The sequence below is a fragment of the Scyliorhinus torazame genome, chromosome 11 (assembly GCF_047496885.1).
Source record: "Scyliorhinus torazame isolate Kashiwa2021f chromosome 11, sScyTor2.1, whole genome shotgun sequence".
NCBI lineage: Eukaryota > Metazoa > Chordata > Chondrichthyes > Carcharhiniformes > Scyliorhinidae > Scyliorhinus > Scyliorhinus torazame.
The window spans coordinates 220,860,805-220,880,727 of record NC_092717.1 but is presented as its reverse complement, the minus strand read 5'-3'; the positions used below and the strand labels follow the sequence as shown (position 1 = coordinate 220,880,727).

The 19,923-nt window shown below is 47.3% G+C and overlaps 1 protein-coding gene across 7 annotated transcripts in view; it reads right to left on the bottom strand.

Moving 5' to 3' along the window:
- The window catches only part of LOC140385802 (receptor-type tyrosine-protein phosphatase mu-like), an 897,711-nt gene that overhangs the window by 128,137 nt on the left and 749,651 nt on the right, over window positions 1-19,923 (bottom strand). For all 7 annotated transcript variants that reach the window (XM_072468340.1, XM_072468341.1, XM_072468342.1 and 4 more), the window contains 2 exons: window positions 16,175-16,251; window positions 11,383-11,419 (listed from right to left, as the gene is read on the bottom strand). In XM_072468340.1, coding sequence (XP_072324441.1) covers window positions 11,383-11,419; window positions 16,175-16,251 — 114 coding nt within the window. The remainder of the gene's footprint in view (window positions 1-11,382; window positions 11,420-16,174; window positions 16,252-19,923) is intronic.

The window sequence follows — 19,923 nt, the reverse complement described above, 5'->3', positions numbered from 1 at the left end:
TTGTTGCTGACATGGATTTGTTTTTTTGTTCTTTGACATCTAACATCACTTGAATTGATTTAGCTCCTCATTAAGGCATTGAAACTTTAATGCACAACAGTAAAAGAACATTTTGAAAGTGCATCTGAAGCACAATCATTGTTGTTATGTATGGTATGGAGTCACAAACAGCAAATTGGGGAAGTTGCTTTCAACAACAACTCAAATTTACATAGCTCCTTTAATATAATAAAACATTCCAAGGCGCTTCACAGGGCCATTATAAAACAAAATATGGAGACCATGCCACAAAAGGACAAACAAACAAAGCTGGATCAAAAAGGTTGGCTTGAAAGAGCGTATTCAAGGAGGAAAGTGAGATAGAGGGGTGGAGAGGTTTAGGCTGGGAATTCCTGAGCTAGGCCCTTGGCAGCTGAAGGCAGGTGCAGTGATTAGAATTGGAGTTCCTGAAGCAGCCAGCAGGCCTCGGGGTGCGTGGGACTGGAGAGGGTTGCCGAGATAGGATGGGGCAAAGGCATGGAAGAATTTGAAAACAAGAATGTAAATTTTAAAAAATGAGGCATTGTTTAAGTGGGAGCAAATGTAGTTCAACAAGCACTGGGGTGATGGGTGAATGGAATTTGGTGCAGGGTTGGACAGGCAGCAGACATTTGGGTGATCGGGTTTACTGAGAGCAGAACATGGGAGATGAGCCAGGAATGCATTTCAATGGTCAAGTTCTAAGGCAGCAAAGACATGGGTGAGGGTCTCAGCGAAGGAGCGAAGGATTGGCAGAGACCATGCAATGTTATTGGAGGTGGAATTACACAGTTTTGGTAATAGCGTGAACGTGTAGTCAGGAACTTATCTCGGGGTGAAAGATAAAAAAAGTTTTTTTTAATTTAGAATGCCCAATTCATTTTTTCCAATTAAGGGGCAATTTAGCGTGGCCAATCCACCGACCCTGCAGTTCTTTGGGCTGTGGGAGAGATACCCACGCAAACACGGGGAGAATGTGCAAACTCCACACGGTCATGGGTCCTCAGTGCTGTGAGACAGCAGTGCTAACCACTGGTGGGGGGTGGGAGATGGGATGGGGGGGGTGGTCTCCCAGGCCCCCGGGTAGTTGGCCTCTGTGCAGGGTGGAACATTGGCTACTGCTGATGTCACCGCCAACCTGGCACCCAAGCCGTGCTACCTGGATGCCAGCCTGGCACTGCCAGGGTTCCCTGGTGGCACTGACAGAGTGCCAGGCTGGCAGTGACGAGGTGTCCGGGTGACATTTTATTCATGCTGGAGATCAGGCCTGCAGGTGCCCGATGAAGTGGGGTGCGGCGGGCTCGACAACCCCCTTATGGTGAGTTGGGGTGTTCCAGAGTCCAACGTGGTGTCTAGAGATCGGGGCAGCATTTAAAATGCTCATTAGTGCAGGAAATGCTCCTGGGTGCGGCCTTGGCAGGGCATTCCTCACTGAGGCCCTGAAATGAGGCAGAGGCCTGTTTAATAGCGGAGTCGTTCTCAGCGCTGCCAGGGTTTTGAAACGCCCGGCTAAATGTGCTTGACGCGGGACTCTATTTAATTTCCATTAAATCGCGCCCGGCATCTCCAACATGCTAGCACTCCGGTAGTACGGCCCTGAAGTGTCAGCTGAACTCCAGGTGCAGGAGTTGAACACGTTTTTTTTGATCCAGCCGTGAGCATGCCAGAAACTGAGCTCAACTTTATAACCTGAACACGAAGTTGAACTTTTGAAATCTCGTGTGTGTTCCAGAGGCACACTTTTAATAAAATGATTACAGTGTCAATGTTGTGTGGATCTGATAAAGAGAGGTGCCAGTGTCATGTTAATGTGTCTTGTTCCCGACACAAAAAAAAAACCTTGGTCACAGATTAAATTATGATTTCACCTTGCCGTTGCTATCCAGCACGAGGCAGAGAGACAGCCCAAAGGGGCTTTAATAAATCCTAGCATACTGTGCAAATGGCAACACACTAATGAACAGGTAATTATGTAACTCCCCAGTCTATTAAAACCAGATTGCAAGTCTATTAGAACTGATTATATTTGCCAATTTCAGCTGCATCCATTTACATTTGGTGCATCAACACTTTGTGTGAAAAGGAACTCAATAAGAATTTCCAAACAATTAGATGTCATTGAGTGTAACTCCGGGGGAATTCTGCACAGTTGTTTCAAATGACATTTGTCAGCAGGGATAGCAAATTAATGTAAACTGCAGTTTGAATAACTTTCAAGGCCGACAGGGCTGTCACTTTCATCTTTTATTCTGACGCTGATGGTGTGGCCATATTATTTGTGCTGTTTTTGTCATTATTCCTTCCCTCACATTTTCATGATCTTTCGCGTTACAGAAATCTGCAAGCACATCTGGTCGACTAGGAATTTGAATCACAAGAAGAAAACATTCAAGTGCAAAGAAAGTTGTAAAGGGTCCCAAAGTAACCCTCTCATTCAATTGCGGCAACAACAGCTGGGTCCCTGAATTTAATAATAATTGGGGTGGCACGGTGTCACAGTGTTTAGCACTGCTGCCTCACAGTGCCAGAGATCCAGGGTCGATCCCAATCTTGGGTGTCTGTGTGGAGTTTACACGTTCTCCCCGCGTCTGCGTGGGTCTCCTCCAGCTGCTCTGGTTTCCTCACACAGTCCAAAGGTGTGCAGGTCAGGCGGACTGGCCATGCTAAATGGCCACTTAGTGTCCAAAGATGTCCAAGTTAGATAGGGTTACAGGGTTACGGGGATAGAGGGGGGGGGAGACTGGGTAGGGTAGTTTTTCAGAAGGACGGTGCAGACTCAATGGGCCGAATGGCCTCCTCCTGCAAAGTAGGAATTCTATGAATACAACTCATGAAGCTTCACAGGGGACACTGTAAAGCCAAATATGTCACTGAACTGCATCACAAGATGTTGGCCGAACTTTCCAACCATTCTCACCGGTGGGTCCTTCTGGCCCTGCCAACGGCAACCCTCTGCAGCGAGTTCCCTGGCGGTGGAGGGTGGAAACAATGGGGAAACCTGTTGATAGCGGCAGGACTGGAAGACCACGCTGCCAGCCAATGGTGGGCTGCCTACGCCGCTGCAAAACACGCCGTGGATAGTGAGGGGCGGGAGATCCCACCCATCAAGTCAGATGTGCAAAAGACTGATCAAGGGAATAGGCTTTAAGGATGGCCTTACAGGAGGAGAGCAAGGTAGAGAGGACCGGGCAGAGAATTCCAGAGCACAGGACCATCATTGGCAAAGAGATTAAAGTACTGGATAATCAGGAAGCCTCAAGGGTATGTGGGTATCTCGGGAGGTATGTGGGTATCTCGGGAGGCATGCAGGGTTGGGGAAGAGTGCAAAAATAGGGAGGGGCAAGGCCATGGAGGGATTTGAAAACAGCAGAGAGAATTTTAAAATGGTGACGTCACTTGACTGGGATGGATAAAAGGGAGTTGCTTTAACTTAGGACAAAGGCAACAGAGATTTGGATGGCCACATATTTTGAGTGCAGAACGTGGCAGGCCATCCAGGGGTGCATTGGAATAATCACGGCTAGAGGTGACAAAGGCATGAATGAGGGCTTCAGCAGCAGATCCGATGTTGCTCGATTTGCGGTGCATTACCAGCTACTTCTCTACTTCTATTATAAATTTACAGCGTTCGTCGTCTTCCATTTTTTCAGCTCCACACTCAGATGCAGCAAGTGAAGACATTTGTAGACTCTCCTAATCAGAGTCATTATAGAATGGTTCTCTGACAACACTTGGATTATATGCACTGTAACAGCACTCACATTTATTCAAGTCTCTCTGTCGCATTTATTTAGAGAGTAACACTGTGAATGGATTTGGATTTATTACAAAGTGATACTACGGTTGAGCACAGATTTACAAAGTGAGACATTAATTCTAGGTTTGAGTTTATCACACTGATGCCGTGGTAGAACTTTGCGAGTGACACTGTGGCTGCATTCTGATTTACTATCTATTATGGTCAAACTGTGATTAATTGCAGAGTGACACAGTGACCAGTGACAGATCTATTATCGAGTAATGCCGTGGCTGCACTCTGGTTCCGCCAGGGTCACTCAGCTCCTCACCTCATTACAGCCTTGGTTCAAACATGGACAAACGAGCTGAATGCCAGAAATGAGGTGAGAGTGACTGTCCTTGACATCAAGGCAGCATTTGACCGAGTAAGGCATCAAAGAGCCCGAGCAAAACTGGTTCACCAATGATCTCCCATAGTAAGGTCAGAAGTGGGGATGTTTGCGGATGACTGCACAATGTTCAGCACCATTCGCGACTCTTCAGATAATGAAGCAGTCCATGTCCAAATGCAGCAAGACCTGGACAATATCCAGGCTTGGGCTGACAAGTGGCAAGTTACATTCGCGCCGCACAAGTGCCAGGCAATGGCCATCTCCTACAAGAGAGGATCTAACCATCGACTCTTGACATTCAGTGACATTAACATCACTGAATCCACCACAATGAACATCCTAGGGGATACTATTGATCAGAAACACCACTGGACGAGCTACGTTAATACTGTGGTTACCAGGGCAGGTCAAAGGCTAGGAATCCTATGGTGAGTAACTCACCTCCTGACCCCCCAAAGCCTGTCCACCATCTACAAGGCACAAGTCAGCAGTGTCATGAATACTCTCCATTTGCCTGGATGAGTGTAGTTCCAACAACATTCAAGAAGGTCGACACAATCCAGGACAAAGCAGCCCACTTGATTGTTATCCCGTCCACAAACATTCAAACCCACCACCACCGATGAACAGTGGCAGCCGTGTGTACCATCTACAAGATGTATTACAGTAACTCACCAAGGTTCCTTAGACAATACCTTCCAAACCCAAGACCACTACCATCTAGAAGGACAAGGGCAGCTACCTGGGAATGCCACCACCTGGAGATTCCCCTCCAAGTCACTCACCACCCTGACTTGGAAATGTATAGTAATTTCTTCACTGTCGCTGGGACTAACTCCTGGAACTCGCTCTCTAACTGCACAATGGGTGTACCTCCACCTCAGGGACAGCAGCGGTTAAAGGAGGCAACTCACCATCACCTTCTGAAGGGCAAATAGTGAAGGGCAATAAATGCCGGCCTAACCAGCAATGCCCACATCCCGTAAATGAATTTTTAAAGCTCTGATTTACTAGCTAATATGGTCAAACTGATTTATTAGAGTGACACTGTTAACGGCCTCAGATCTATTACAGAGTGACGCTGTGGCTGCACTCTGATTTACTATCTAATATGGTCAAACTGATTCATTACAGAGTGACATCGTGACCCGCATCAGATCTATTATAGAGTGAATGGACGACACGGAGTTGCAGTGGTTAGCACTGCTGCCTCACAGCGCCAAGGACCCAGGTTCGAATCTGACCTTTGGCAACTGTCTATGTGGAGTTTGCACATTTTCTTTGTGTCTGTATGAGTTTCTCCGGGTGCTCCGGTTTCCTCCCACAGTTTAAAGATGTGCAGGTTAGGTGGATTGGCCGGATTAAATTGCCCCTTAGTGTCCAAAGATGTGCCGGTTAGGTGGGATTATGGGGGGATAAGCCGGTGGAATGGGCCGAGGCAGGGTATTCTTTCAGAAGGTATGTGAAGAATTGATGGGCTGAATGGCCTCCTTCTGCACTGTAGGAATTCCACCGATGATCTATTACAGAGTGCCGCTGTGGATGGACTGACATTTATTAGGGTGACACCAATGAGCAGCTCAACTTATTGCAGAGTCATCGCTGTGACCGTATTTACAGTGCTGGATTTAATGCTCCTCTACCGGTGTGTTTGAAGCCATGGGACAGGAGGGCCCGTTACATCCAGCAGGCAGTCTGCCCACCGCCTACAGACCTGCCCCCACTGCAATTGTACCATTGTGGGGGGGGGGGGGGTGATGTGGCATTTAGTGCCCACTTTTAAAGGCCTTACCTTGCTGCCACTGGGATTTAATATGCAGTGCAGGAGGCCCACACCAGGCAGCCAGTTCAGCAGATTTCCTAGCTCAGGCTGGTGGTGTGAAGGGGTGTTTCCCCCCCTGGGCCCATCAGATGGTCTCCCCGAGGTGATTCCCTCAACCCCTCTCCTGGTACCCCACCCTCCAAAGCTTCTAAATCTCAGCCCTATCCCACTTTGCACACCTCCTCTTCACCCTGGCTCCCAAACACTGACAGAGTTCTGATCTGTCAGCTCTTCAAGCCTCGAGTAAGGTATCATGAGCAGCCATGGTGTTGCCAGTAATTAGAGCTGCTGCCCCTCTGATTGGCTGACAGCTCCTTGAAGCAGGTCTTCCTGTCCCTGAGAGGCAGAAGTCTCCCTCCTTCTGCCCATTAATGGCAGATTGGCTGTTAAACGGCTGCAGGCCAGCCATTCTTAACCTCGGTAGGGCCTTGCCACCGACTGCTTATCTGGATCGGGTTAGGTGGTCGGGATCCTCTATAGTTATTACAGATTCACTCTGTGTCTGAGTTCAGAGTGATTACATAATGATGCTACACCTATTATTCTGCTGGGTTTCCAACTAGTTGTTGAGCAGAGCAAAGGTTATGCGTAATATAAAACAGAGGGAGTCATAAAAGTGCTATTATTTTCTGTCCATTTACTCCATGCTGCATGAATTTGGCTCTGTGCCAATCATGATCTCATTTATATTACTCCCATCTCCATTCCCTTGTAACATTCAAGCATTTTTACTAAAGAAATTACTGAATTTAGATCTGTTAGGGTTCCTCAAAAGGTTTTGAGCTTGAAGTATTTTGATTAGATTTTATTTTCAAGACAACTTTCTATATTTAACCAATTATTTTAATTACTGTTTTTTATTAAATGTATGTAATGCAAACTTATCGGCATTGATTTCAATATACCACACACTCACCTCATCCATCAATTGCCAGAACTGGTGTGAACAGGTCAATCATTAATTCCCCTTGCTCGCCTCAGCCAAAAGGTACCAATTATTCGCTTATCACCCTCCAGGTTAGAGGTCAGTCAATGATCCTCTTTTTACAATTGGTTCCTTTGGTCACTTTCTTCTCTTCTCTCATCCTCACTTCAAATGGGGCGAGATTCTCTGGTCTCCCAATCGCGTGCTGCTCGGCAGAGGGAGGCGGGATTCTCTGCTCCCGCCACTACCAACGCGTGTTCCCAATGAAACCCACCCCACACTGTTGGGAAACCCGCAGGGGACCAACGAATCCCGCCTTCATCGAATGGCCGGAGAATTCCGACCCACATGTAAGGAGCTCACATTCTTGCCTCTACAATTAAGACCATTCATTCATTTGTCTCTGCCACTTCCACGTATACACTCATGTTCTGTCTCCCACCCTCTCCTGCCTTCAACCCTTGGCCCAATTTTAACCCACTCAAAATACATTCATTCACAGTATTCAAATCTGCATCTGTCTCCTTGTCCATCTTCTGTTCTCTGAATCCCCACCCCAGAAACCTTCTGGCATCCATGCTAACTAACAGTATCGCTGCCTTCCCTCTGTCTGCTATTGTAATCTTCTTCCTGTCTGATGCACTATCAATTACGACGAGACAAGAGTAGAGTGTAATCGAGGTTTTATTACGCAGAGATGTGGAGCCTCCCGCAGCTGCTGCCGAAATGGCTGCAGTTCGGAGAGCACACACATTTATACTCCACCTACTGGGTGGAGCCAGCAGGCAGGGATCTACCTCCGTACCTGTAGTACAGGGGCCTTACCGTAATACCCTCATATGCAGTATATACAATGCAACAGTGGTGACTACCACATTCACCCCCTGTTAGAGTCCAGCCGTTCCATGGATGTAGGCCGACCCTATGCCCGTAACAAACGTGTTTCTAACTAGCAGGTCAGAATGTTCAATGGTCGAAACGGCCTGGAAATCGCAGTCTCTCACCAGGGTGAGCAGGGCATGCCAGAAATCTTCCACAGACTCACCGGGGAGTTGATGCCCCGTGGACAGGAGGTGCCTGTCGTAGAGCTTGTTGGTCTGCTGAGTGTAGTTCTCCTTCAGTAGCGCCATGGCCTCAGCGTAGGTCAGCGCGTCCCGGATGAGGGGAAAGATATCGGAGCTCAGCCGCGTGTAAAGGGTCTGGAGCTTCTGTGCCTCTGAGGGTGGTTATGTCGCAGATCCAATGTATGCTTCAAAGCAAGCTAGCCAATGTGCGAAGGCCGACTTGGCATTGTCTGCTTGAGGGTGCAGCTGCAGGCAATCAGGCTTGATGCGGAGATCCATCATTGTAAAATCTCTGCGTAATAAATTGATGCACTATCAATTACGACGAGACGAGAGTAGAGTGTAATCGAGGCTTTATTACGCAGAGATGCGGAGCCTCCCACAGCTGCTGCCGAAATGGCTGCAGTTCGGAGGGCCCACACATTTATACTCCGCCTACTGGGTGGAGCCAGCAGGCAGGGATCTACCCCCGTACCTGTAGTACAGGGGCCTTACCGTAATACCCCTCGTATGCAGTATGTACAATACAACAGTGGTGAGTACCACACTGTCAAAAACCATCATTACCCAATCTGAAATAAAAGGAAGACTGATCAATCTTTCTTCTCCATTAATGCCCCATCCCCAACCTCTTTTCCTCTAAGATTCTTAGATATGTTGTTGGCTTCCATGATAATTTCTCCCATGACTTGTTCGATTCCATCCAGACTAGCACTGGTTTCACCTCCTCCCTGGTCACCGTGAGGATGAAGCACATTTTAAAATATATATATTTTGATTAAGCTTTTTCCATTTTATACATAATACATAACAAAACAACACAACCAAACAGAAAAACCCACCTCTCTCCCACATACAACCCCAGAACCTAACCCCACCCAAAAACCTAAACCTTACCCTCTGCTCCCCGCACCCATTCCTCCCCACCCCCACCCACCTCCCAGCCCCCTCCTGAGCAACTAACGGTGACCAGCTCTTTGAAATACAAAGTAAGTGGTTGCCACCTTCGGTAAAACCCCTCAATTACTACCCTCACGGTGTACTCGACTTTCTCGAGGTATAAGAACTCCATCAGATCCCCCAGCCACACTGAGGCACTGGGCGGAGAAGCTGACCTCCACCCCACTGGCACTCGCCTACTGACAGTCGGCGAGGTGAAGGCCAGGATATTGGTCCCCGCGCCCATCTGCAGCCCCGACGAGTCCAGTACCCCAAATATGGTCACTAATGGACAGGGCTCCAGCTTCATTTTCAGAATCAACGATAAGATGCGAAAGGAGACCCAGAAACCCACAAGCCTGGGACACGACCAGAACATGGTTGGCCGGGCCCCTGCACAGCACACACTTGTCCTCCACCCCTGCGAAGAACTGACTCATGGTGGACCTAGTCAATGTGTGCCCTATAAACTACTTTGAGTTTGATTAAACCAAGCCTCACGCAAGAAGATGTGGAGTTCACCCTCCGCAGGACCTCACTCCGCACCTCATCATCCAAAACTGACCCCAACTCGGAAAGATCTGTTTCGCAAAATTGCAAACTTGTAAGAATCTGAACGAGTCAGATTGCGAGATCCCAATCTTCTCTGACAGTTCCTGTAAACTGGCAACCCCCCCTCCAAGAACAGATCCCCATCTACCCCCCAAAATTGACATCCAATGCACAGATCGGGGCCAGCTTCGATACAGCCCGCTATTTAAAATGCTGCTGAAATTGTCTCCATAGCTTCAAAGTGGAGTCAAACACCAGATTTGCCGAATATTTTACCGATGAGAATGGGGGCGAGGCCGTCGCTAATGCCATCAACCCAGCCCCGCTACACGACTTCAATTCCATCTGCACCCACGTGGCTGCCGGATTATGAAGTGCATTTTGCTGCTTAATGCAGCCATCGTCTTACAGTGCGGACAAAAGAGGTCGGCCAAAGATCAGTGGCGATTTTTCATAACGAAGGATGTATTTGGCCCATATTCCTTAATACCTTTGGTGACAAAAATGTACCCATCTCAGATTGATTGCCGTTTGTGGGAGAGAGTTCCAAACCTCTACCACCCTTTGCGTGAAGAGTTGCTTCCGAACATCTCCCCTGAATGGTCAATGGTGCGAAGCTTGGATCAGCAGAGCAGCAGAAAGGTTTCAGGGTGGGATTTTCTGGCCCTTCCCGCCAACGTCAAACCCCACCACAGGTCCCCCCGCGGCGGGACGGGCGAGCTGCGCAAATCGCCATTGACGTCAGTGGGACCGGAAGATCCCAGCAGCTGCCTCTGTCACGGGAAAGCCTGGTGCGGGAGGGGGGGCTGGAACGTTCTGGTCTAGGGGCTAAAGTGTAGATAGAAGTCATTAAAAACTGGTGGGCAGTTTCAAAAAAAGATTAAAAGGCGAATGAAATGTTGGCCTTTACCTCAATGGTTGGATAACATGTTACCATTTGGTGTCCCCAATTAGATTCACCGGAATGATATCAGGCCTAAAAGGTTTTGTAAATGGAGGCTTGGATTGCTTTGAATGTAGATGATTAAGGGGTGAACTAGTTAAGGGATGTAAGGTGATTAAAGAGTTGATAGAAACAAACTATTTCCTTTGCGGAGGCAAAATCAGAACAAGAGGACACACGCTTGAAATTTGAGCTGGACCATTCAGGGTTGATGTCGGGAAGCATTTCTTCCCAAAAAAAGGGATTGTGAAACTCTCCCCCGCTTCCCCCCGCCCCGCCACCTATTGAGCCTCGGTCAATTGGAAAATTTCGATACTGGGTTTGAAAGATCCTTGTTCGGCAAGGGTTATTGGACCCTTTGCGGATAGATTTAAGATACAGGTCAGCGTAATTTAATTGAATGGTGGAACAGGTGCGAGGGGCAGAGCGGCCTACTCCTGTCTCTATGTTACCATTCAGGATACAGAAACATGTGGGGAAAAGTGGTTTTCCCTGCCTCTGTGGGAGGCAGCAAAACTGGAACAGCGATGGAAACGTTTTATTTTTAGGCCACACGTGGACTCAGCAGTATCCAGTTCATTTCCTCTTTGGCAGCCTGTATGAATCACCCAGAGCCATTAGGAGATGAGCCAGAGATGGAGGAGAAGACAGTAAACCTGCTGCAGCCACAACTTTTAAACAAGCCGACATGCGATCGGTTGTTGTCTGTTGCCTCTGGCGCTGTGAAGATGCCCCACAAAGTAAATGGGAGAAGAATAGAACTCTAGAGCGGGGGAGAAGCCAGGCTTTAAAAAACAAATCTAACTCACTTGAAGAGCTTCTGTACTACGAACACAGAACTTAATGATTTATGTTCCTCTGTTCATTGGACGCGATGAAACGGCAGCATAACGTTACAGCAGGGAAAATTGCCTTACATTGGCATTTTTAACTAAAATCAGTAAATAGCAGTATATATATCAGTTAAAGAGGTTCATACACTGTCTTACCTTGTGTGGCGATGTAGTGGTTTGCTCTGTGATAACCCTGAAAAAGAGAAAACAAAGTCTTAGTGACGTAATACAGAAATAGAAAATTCCTCTTAAAAGTATTTTTGATTTGACCTAATTTTTGTGAAGTGGTCTAATGAGGGGGACAGAATGGAAACAATAAGCTTCTCGATGATTGTAACGGTGCTTCTGTACCAAACAAAAATATACAAGGCAGGTAACATTGAATTTCACAGCTCAGAATAGGCCATTTGGCCCAACCAGTCTATGCCGGCATTTATGTTCCTTTCAAAGCTCCTCCCATTCTACCTCACCTAACTCTGTCAGCATAATCCTCCCTTCCTTTCTATGACTTACACTTATCAAGCTTCCTGTTAAATGCATCTATACTCTTCGCCCCAACCATTCGGCATGGTAGCAAGTTCCACATTCTCACCACTCTGGATAAAGATGTTCCTTCTGAATCCCCTATCTGATTTCTTGGAATTGATGGCCTCTAGTTTTGCTCTTCGCCACAAGGGGAATCACTGTCTCCAGGTCTACTCAAAGATTCTCACAAGGGAGACGGTGGCATGGTGGTATTGTCACTGGACGAGTAATTCAGTGATCCAGGGTAATGTTCTAGGGATTTGGGTTTGAATCCTACCACGGCAGATGGTGACATTTTAATTAAATAAAAATCTGGAATTAAAAGTCTAATGATGACCATGAAACTTTTGTTGTAAAAACCCATCTGGTTCATGAATATCCTTGAGGGAAGGAAATCTGCCGTCCATACACCTACATGTGACTCCAGATCCATACAGTAACGTGGTTGACATTTTTAAACCACTCAGTCAAGGGCAATAGGGATGGGCAATAAATGCTGGCCTAGCCAGCAACGCCCACATCCTCAAAATAAAAACAAACTATTTTCAGCAAGCTACAAACCAGAGACACGACAAAACACAAACGTTCTTGGACTGCAGTTGAGTGAATGGAAATATGTGGGGATGTTGGTAGGCGGCAGAATATTTAGAGTAAAAGAGAATCTTTTCGAGATAGGTTGCTACTGCAGGTATTAAAATTCCGTTTCAAGTGTACCAGTCACCTCCCTTTAAATACAGTTATTAACACAAATTTATAATTTTACATTAAAAAAATAAAGTTCTGGAACTTCACAGGGGATTGAGCAATAGCTGAAAGATGAGTTAGTGCCTTAGGGGAGCGATCATTCATCAGGTCTGGTGAGTTCTGATGGCTGATCCCGCACACACATTCCCGGCCGCCCGCGCTGGCGGGATGTTCTGGCCCTGCTGAAGTCAATCCCTCGTGGCGGGTTCCCCTCAAACACCCAAAGACTTCACTGGGGCTGGAAGATCTCACCAGTAGCCAATGGCTGGCCACATCCATCGGATGAGGAGAAATTCCTTCACCCAGAGAGAGTGGTGAATCTGCGGAATTCGCTACCATAAAAAGTAGTTGAGGCCAAAACGTTGTGTAATTTCAAGAATATACCTCTTGAGGCTGAAGGGACTGAGGGATATGGGGCGGGGTGGAAGGCAGGATCAGGGTACTGAACGTGATCAGCCATGATCATAATGAATGGTGGAGCAGGCTCGAAGGGCCGAATGGCCTCCTCCTGCTTGTATGTTTCTCTGTATTGCGGGGAAACCCAGTCAAAGAGTTAACCTATCTTTTTCTCTTGCAGACCTTGGTTGATCTGCTTTGACCTTTCAAGCATTTTCTCTTATTTTTTAAATACATCGGATATGAATTTTCATAATAATTTTTTATTCATCCCGTCTCTTTTTAATACAGTGACCAATATATTAAATTCTCTTTTGATTACACAGGGGTGCAAGAGTCTCACAGGTATCTGAGAGGCAAATTCCATGGGCGGGATTCTCTGCAGCTCCGTGCCAAAATCGTGAAATGCAACGCCAAAATTGGCTTTGACGCTGGACCCCCCAACACGACGGAATCGCGGCGCCAGGATTGCGGCCCGGAGAATCGCATTGGGTCCCCCGACGACCGATTGTCCGGGGCCTGAGCGATTCATGTCCGCGGCTGCCGCGCGAGAGTCCCGACCGGCCAGACCCTATTAGTTCCACGCCGCCGGAAACTCCAGCGGTCGGGAGTGGAGTATCGCTGGGCGGGCCTCTGACAATGGCCCCCCAACCGCGCGGTGTAATTCGTGGACGGGCAGATATTCAGGGCCCGGAGAATCGCTGGAGCGGCGCCGGGCCCGACTCTGACAGGAACTTCGATTCTCTGCCCCCGCGCGAAACGCGATTTCGGCACAGGGCGACGGAGAATCCAGGGTCTTTGTTTTTTTGTGATGTTGGTTCTGAACTGTTACACCTCTTAGCAACTTCCGTTTCTGATAAAACGTTAGTCCTGGTGCTCCAGCCACAGGAGCTGCCAGGCCCGCTGAGTATTCCCAGCACTTTCGGTTGTCATTTGAGATTTCCAGTATTGTAATGGTTGTACCGACTGAGAATTTCTAATTTGCGTGCAGCCTTGAAATCAAACCTGAATCCACTAACTCTTTATTGTTTAACAATTCTTGTGTAATTATTTTTGTTCAAAGTCTGTAAAAGTAAAGCCATTCAGTCCCATGGCAGCCCCGTTGCAGGCTTGCACACAATAACATTTGGTAGTTATGTAACCGCCAGCAGGATAACAAAGGTTAATCCTTGAAGGCATCACACGCAACCGTCTTTGAATTCTTTCCAGATGAAACATTGATTATCTAAATAAGCTCTGCTACAGTGGCCTGAAAATCAACTTCTCTTAAGTGGGCACTGTTACGTTTCTAAATGGAGGTTAGCATGTTCCACATTTGTCCAGCTGAATAATTGCTTTTCATAAGATAGATGTAACTCGGTATATCCACAGAAGAAAAAAAAAAAATACTGCCTCACTTTTCCAATTGTGTTTAAGTTTTCTCTTCCCACCCCAAATGCCATCCCCCAGCTACTGACTCCATTCTTCTCCCTGGCAACCGTTTTGGTTGTGAAGAGATTGTCTGCATCTTTGGTATCATATTTGACCCTGAGATAAGCTTCTGGCTACATAGTCGCGCCCATCACTAAGACAGCCTATCTCCACCTCCGTAACATTGCCCAACTTCACCACTGTCTTCGTTCATCTGCTGCTGAAATCTTCATTCATGCCTTCCTTTTGTAAGGTGCAACAAAAGGAATCCACACCGAGTTGTGGAGAAAAACAAAACTTACTTTATATAAGACGTTATCTATTATATACAGCTCTACTAGTTCCCTACTGGGTCTCCTGTAGTTGGTGCCTAACTGGCCGATTCTATTTATACAAAGGCACATGGACTTGTTAAGGGTCTCCGGCCTCCTTCTGAGTAAGCTAGTATTGTGCAAGCTCCACAGGGTAGTGGATCATCCCTACTCTGTAAAATCCGTGCGGGTTATAACGCTTCCCTACCTCTAAACCTAACTATTCCAACATACTCCTGGCTGGCTTCCTACATTCTACCTTCTGTAAACCTCAGGTCATCAAAAACCCATAACCGGAGCAAATCCTGTTTCCCTGATTAACCCTGTGCTCGCTGGTCACTCCCGTCTCCCAATGAGCACTGTCTTTACTTTCATCCTCGTCTCCCGATGAGCACTGTCTTTACTTTCATCCTCGTCTCCCGGTGAAGCACTGTCTTTACTCTTGTCCTCGTTTTCAAATCACTCCATGTCCTCCCTATCTCTCAAACCTCCTCCAACCCCGTAACCCTCCCGAGGCACTCCCTCTCATTTTGACCTCTATTGGTGGATGTGTCTTCAGCCAGCTGGACCCCTCTCTGCCCCTCTACCTCGCTTTCCTCACTTCAGAAGCCACCGAAAAACCTGTATTTTTGAGCAGGCTTTCGATTATCTTGCCCAATATCTCCTTTATGTGGCTCAATGTCACACTTTGTTTCATAGTGTTCCAGTGAAGTGCCTTGGGTGAATTTAGTGCATTAAAAGTGCGATAAAAATCTAAGTTGTTCTTGTAAAGATATTTGCTTCTACAGATTTGGGTACATGTGTTTATTAAGTTTGGCGAAGTCTTATCGTGTTGCTGGTGATTGTCATTTTTTCATATGTTTTCCACTCAGCGCCAGCTTCAAGCACTCCCAGGGTAGGTGCAGCATGATTAGATGCAAAATAAGGGCCGATCCACTGTGCTCCTACAGTGGCTAAGAATGTGACTATATTTATGAACATTTCAGCGTTTCAATAACTGTTCTTTTAGAAAGTGCTCATGATTCCATGAGAAATAGTGGGACTGAAACCTTCGCATGTGCATTTATATCCTCACACAAAGCAATCACAGGTATTCTTTGCCACAAGCGTTCAACCACAACACTAAAAGCACCCCCTACAGTATAATATTCAATCCACAGCTCCGACTAAAGAGATGAAAGTATCTGCTCTCTGCCAGTTAGAAGAGAAAATGAATTTGTGACAGTCAGTTCCTAATGGGCACAAGCCCACAGAACAAAACTGCCCATAATCAGCATCAAACTGACAGCTTCCCATTTTGAAGTTGCAGAATGACTGGAGAGGGAAATGCTAATACCACGCTGGGGTAGTGGGACATGCTGTTCAGAGATTGTCAATTTGTTACGACAGAGTAGAAGGAGCTTTAGTCTGACTCTGCTCTGTGTTCTACCTGGCCTGAAAGTATTTGATATTGGCAGCTTGTAAAGAAATGGAAGAGAGTTCTCTGTTTGCCAACACTGACCCCCGATCAACGAAAGAAAACACCATAGAAGCCACATTCACTGACAAATTTAGTCACTTACTTCAACGTAGTTGGCGTTAATGTAGTCAGAATTTGAGTCTCCCTCCAATGGTTGCAGCCTGACCCGAGAATGATCATCTGAAAGAAAAAGCGGTGAACACTGATCAGTGAACCAGTATCTTGTGCATTCAAGGAGGACAGAAAACTGGATTGTTGGCTTTTGATTCAAACTAAAAGGGGGAGAGGTGGTGGCACATTGAGTCTCCCAGATTTCAACCATTATTACTGGCAGCTCATAACCAGACAACTGTGGTTTGATCCTAACTTCCAACCCAGTCTCCAGTGAATTCGCCCTTCACGGCCTCACTGCACCCCATCCCACCAGCCCAACGATCATAGAATTTACAGTGCAGCGGGAGGCCATTCCGCCCATCGAGTCTGCACTGGCCCTTGGAAAGAGCACCCTACCCACACTCCCACCCTATTCCCACAACCCAGTAACCCCACCTCAACTTTTCTTTTGGACACTAAGGGCAATTTATCATGGCCAATCCACCTAACCTGCATGTCTTTGGACTGTGGGAGGAAACCGGAGCACCCAGAGGAAACCCACACAGACACGGGGAGAATGTGCAGACTCTGCACAGACAGTGACCCAAGCCGGGAATCGAACCTGGGACTCTGGAGCTGTGAAACAACTGTGCTAAGCACTGTGGTACCGTGCCCCCCAGTTCCCAACAAAACCCATGGCTGGAAATGGAGCCAGGACCTCCCTCGCAACCTCCTCCTCCCGCACACAGCTTGCCATTCAGAGACCTACAGAGGTTACTGGATGACAGCCATTGTCACCACCGCCCTTTCCGCCTGACAATAGGTGCATACTTCCATAAGAATCCCTTATTGTCTATCCAGATTGGCACAACGGGGATCTTCCAGAAACATTCACTTTAACTGGATGCAGAACCGGGCTTGAGAAAGGAATCAACAGATTCTGCCAGCTACTCCAGGAGATATAACATAATGTTTGTTCCAATAGTTACCACAAGTTTCACCTTGCCCAGAAAGCCTGTACCACTATTTTCCCAGCACAACGGGCTGAAAGACCATCTATGCTACACATTTCTGAAGTTTTATGAAGCATTGCCTCCGGAACCGGGCAATACTTCATCGGCCACTTTGAACCAATCACTTTGGATTGTCCGCTCTACTCCTTAACAGCCTCTTGTGGGATAACATCTGCACCCTGTGTACCAATTGCATCTCCATGAGTAAGCATGGATGAGAAAACTTTGGAGGCAAGGAGCTGGGTTCTCCGCCCCGCCGTGCCACATTTCAGGTTCACCACACCGGCGGGATGCTCCATTACGCCAGCCAGTCAATGGGGTTTCTCATTGTGAGGCAGCCCCATGCTGTCGGGAAACCCCCGGGCTGCCGGCAAAATGGAGCACCCTGCCGGCGGAGAATCCAGCCCAAGGCCTAAGCAGGCAGATAGGGGAGAAGTGTGGCAAAGTGTACGGGGCTCAACCCTGAATAACACCAGCAGAAGCAAACTGCATTTTAAAAAAATGTAAATGTAGCCACAGTCCCAGAAGCTGCTCTCCTCTTTGAGAGCTGCCTGATGGTGCTTTAACCTGAGGGTCACCACACCTCAGGCGAGGGGCAAGGTTGAGAAGGGGGGACCTTCATGAATAACCTCAGCCGGTACGGGAACCTTGTTTTGCATCATGAACCAGCTGTCCAGCCAACTGAGCTAACCGACCCCCAAACTGACACTGAGTCTCATAAGTGGCTTTCACCGCCAGTCCTCCATTGTTCAGGGTGCCAACAGTTGGGGTTTTGGTGATAGATTCCTCCGGCAGATTTCATCAACTGTGTATGTGAATGCACACTCATAAAATCCTTGTATCCTTGATTTCATAAATGATAAAAGTAAATATGCCATCAGTTGCATAACCACAATTTTAAAAAAGCATAGAAAGAATGAAGCCAATAAATTCAAGCAGGTCTCAGAGCCACTCTGGAGTCACACAACCACACGCCGCTATGCAGGTACATCTCCAGCCCATGGAGCAACTTCCCAGGGACTCACAGGCCTGGTTGATATCATATTCCTGGCAGTTTGCAATGGAATGGGCCTGGCACACTCCTCATAATTCATCCAGGTGGAATTTTCCAGCAGCGGTTTGGCAATAGAATTAGAATCTAACCAAATTCAAGAGGCATTTTCCTCTTCATTTAACTTTAATATACTTGTTATTAGTCAGCGTTTGCTGCTATTTGAAACACATTTTGCCTGCCTTCCATTATACCTTGAAACGCGTTGCATTTGTCTATGAAGGGAGTGCTGAAAAACAACTATTCTCTAATTATGGCCAGGGTGAGCTTTGATTATAGATCCCTCATTACCCTTCAGAAGATGGTGCTGAGCTGCCTTCTTGAATCGTTGCAGTCCATGAGGTGTAGATATACCCACTGTGCTGTTAGGGAGGGAGTTCCAGGATTTTGGTCCAACGACAGTGAAGGAACAGTAATATATTTCCAAGTCAGGGTGGTGAGTGACTTAGGGGGGACGGGGGCGGGGGGTGGTTGCAGGTGGTGGTGTTCTCGTGTATCCACTGCCCTGTCCTTCCAGGTGATAGAGGTTGCGGATTTGGAAGGTACTGTTGAAGGAGCCATGGTGAGTTGCTGCAGTGCATCTTGTAGATGGCACACACTGCTGCCAATGTGTGGAGGGAGTGAACATTTAAGGTGATGGGGTTGCTTTGTTCTGGATCGTGTCGGGTTTCTTGAGTGTTGGAGCTACACTTATCCAGGCAAGTGGAGAGTATTCCAACACACTCCTTACTTGTGCCTTGTAGATGGTGGACAGGCTTTGGGGATCAGGAAGTGAGTTACTCGTTGCAGAATTCCCAGCCTCTGACCTGCTCTTATAGCCAACGTATTTAAATGGCTAGTCCAGTTTAGTTTCTGGTAAATAGAAATCCCCTCCCAGGATGTTAATAGTGAGAGATTTAGCAGCAGAAATACCATTGACTGCATCAGTATCCGAGGAGTCGCAAATGGTGCTGAACATTGTGCAATCATCAGCGAACATCCCCACTTCTGACCTTGTGATGGAAGGAAGGTCTTTGATGAAGCAGCTGAAGGTGGTTGGGCCTAGGACAATGCCCTGAGGAACACCTGCAGTGGTGTCCTGGGGCTGGGATGATTGATCTCCGACAACCTCGACCACCTTCCTTTGAGCCAGGTATATCTCCAACCAGCGAAGAGTTTTCCCCCTTTTCCAGTGACTTCAGTTTTATTAAGGCTCCTTGTTGCCACACTCAGGTCCAATGCTGCCTTGATGTCAAGGGCAGTCACTCTCACCTCCACCCTGCGGTTCATGTTTGGATCAAGGTTGTAATGAGGTCAGGAGCTGAGTGAACCTGATGGAATCCAAACAGGAGGGTCAGTGAGCAGGTTATTGCTGAGTAAGTACCACTTTATGGACTGTCAACACCATCTTACATCACTTTGCTGATGATTGAGAGTAGACTGATGGAGAAGTAATCGGCTGGGTTAGATTTGTCCTGTTTCTTGTCTGCAGGATTTACCTGGGTCGTTTCCCACATTGCCAGCTGGAAGCCGGTGTTGTAGCTCTACTGGAACAGCTTGGCTAGGGGCCCGGCAAGTTCTGCAGCACAAATCTTCAGTACTCTTGCTGGAATATTTCTAGAGTCCATAACCTTGGCAGTATTTAGTGCCTTCAGCCGTTCCTTGCTATCACATGGACTGAATCGCATTTGCTGAAGACTGACGTCTGTGATGCTG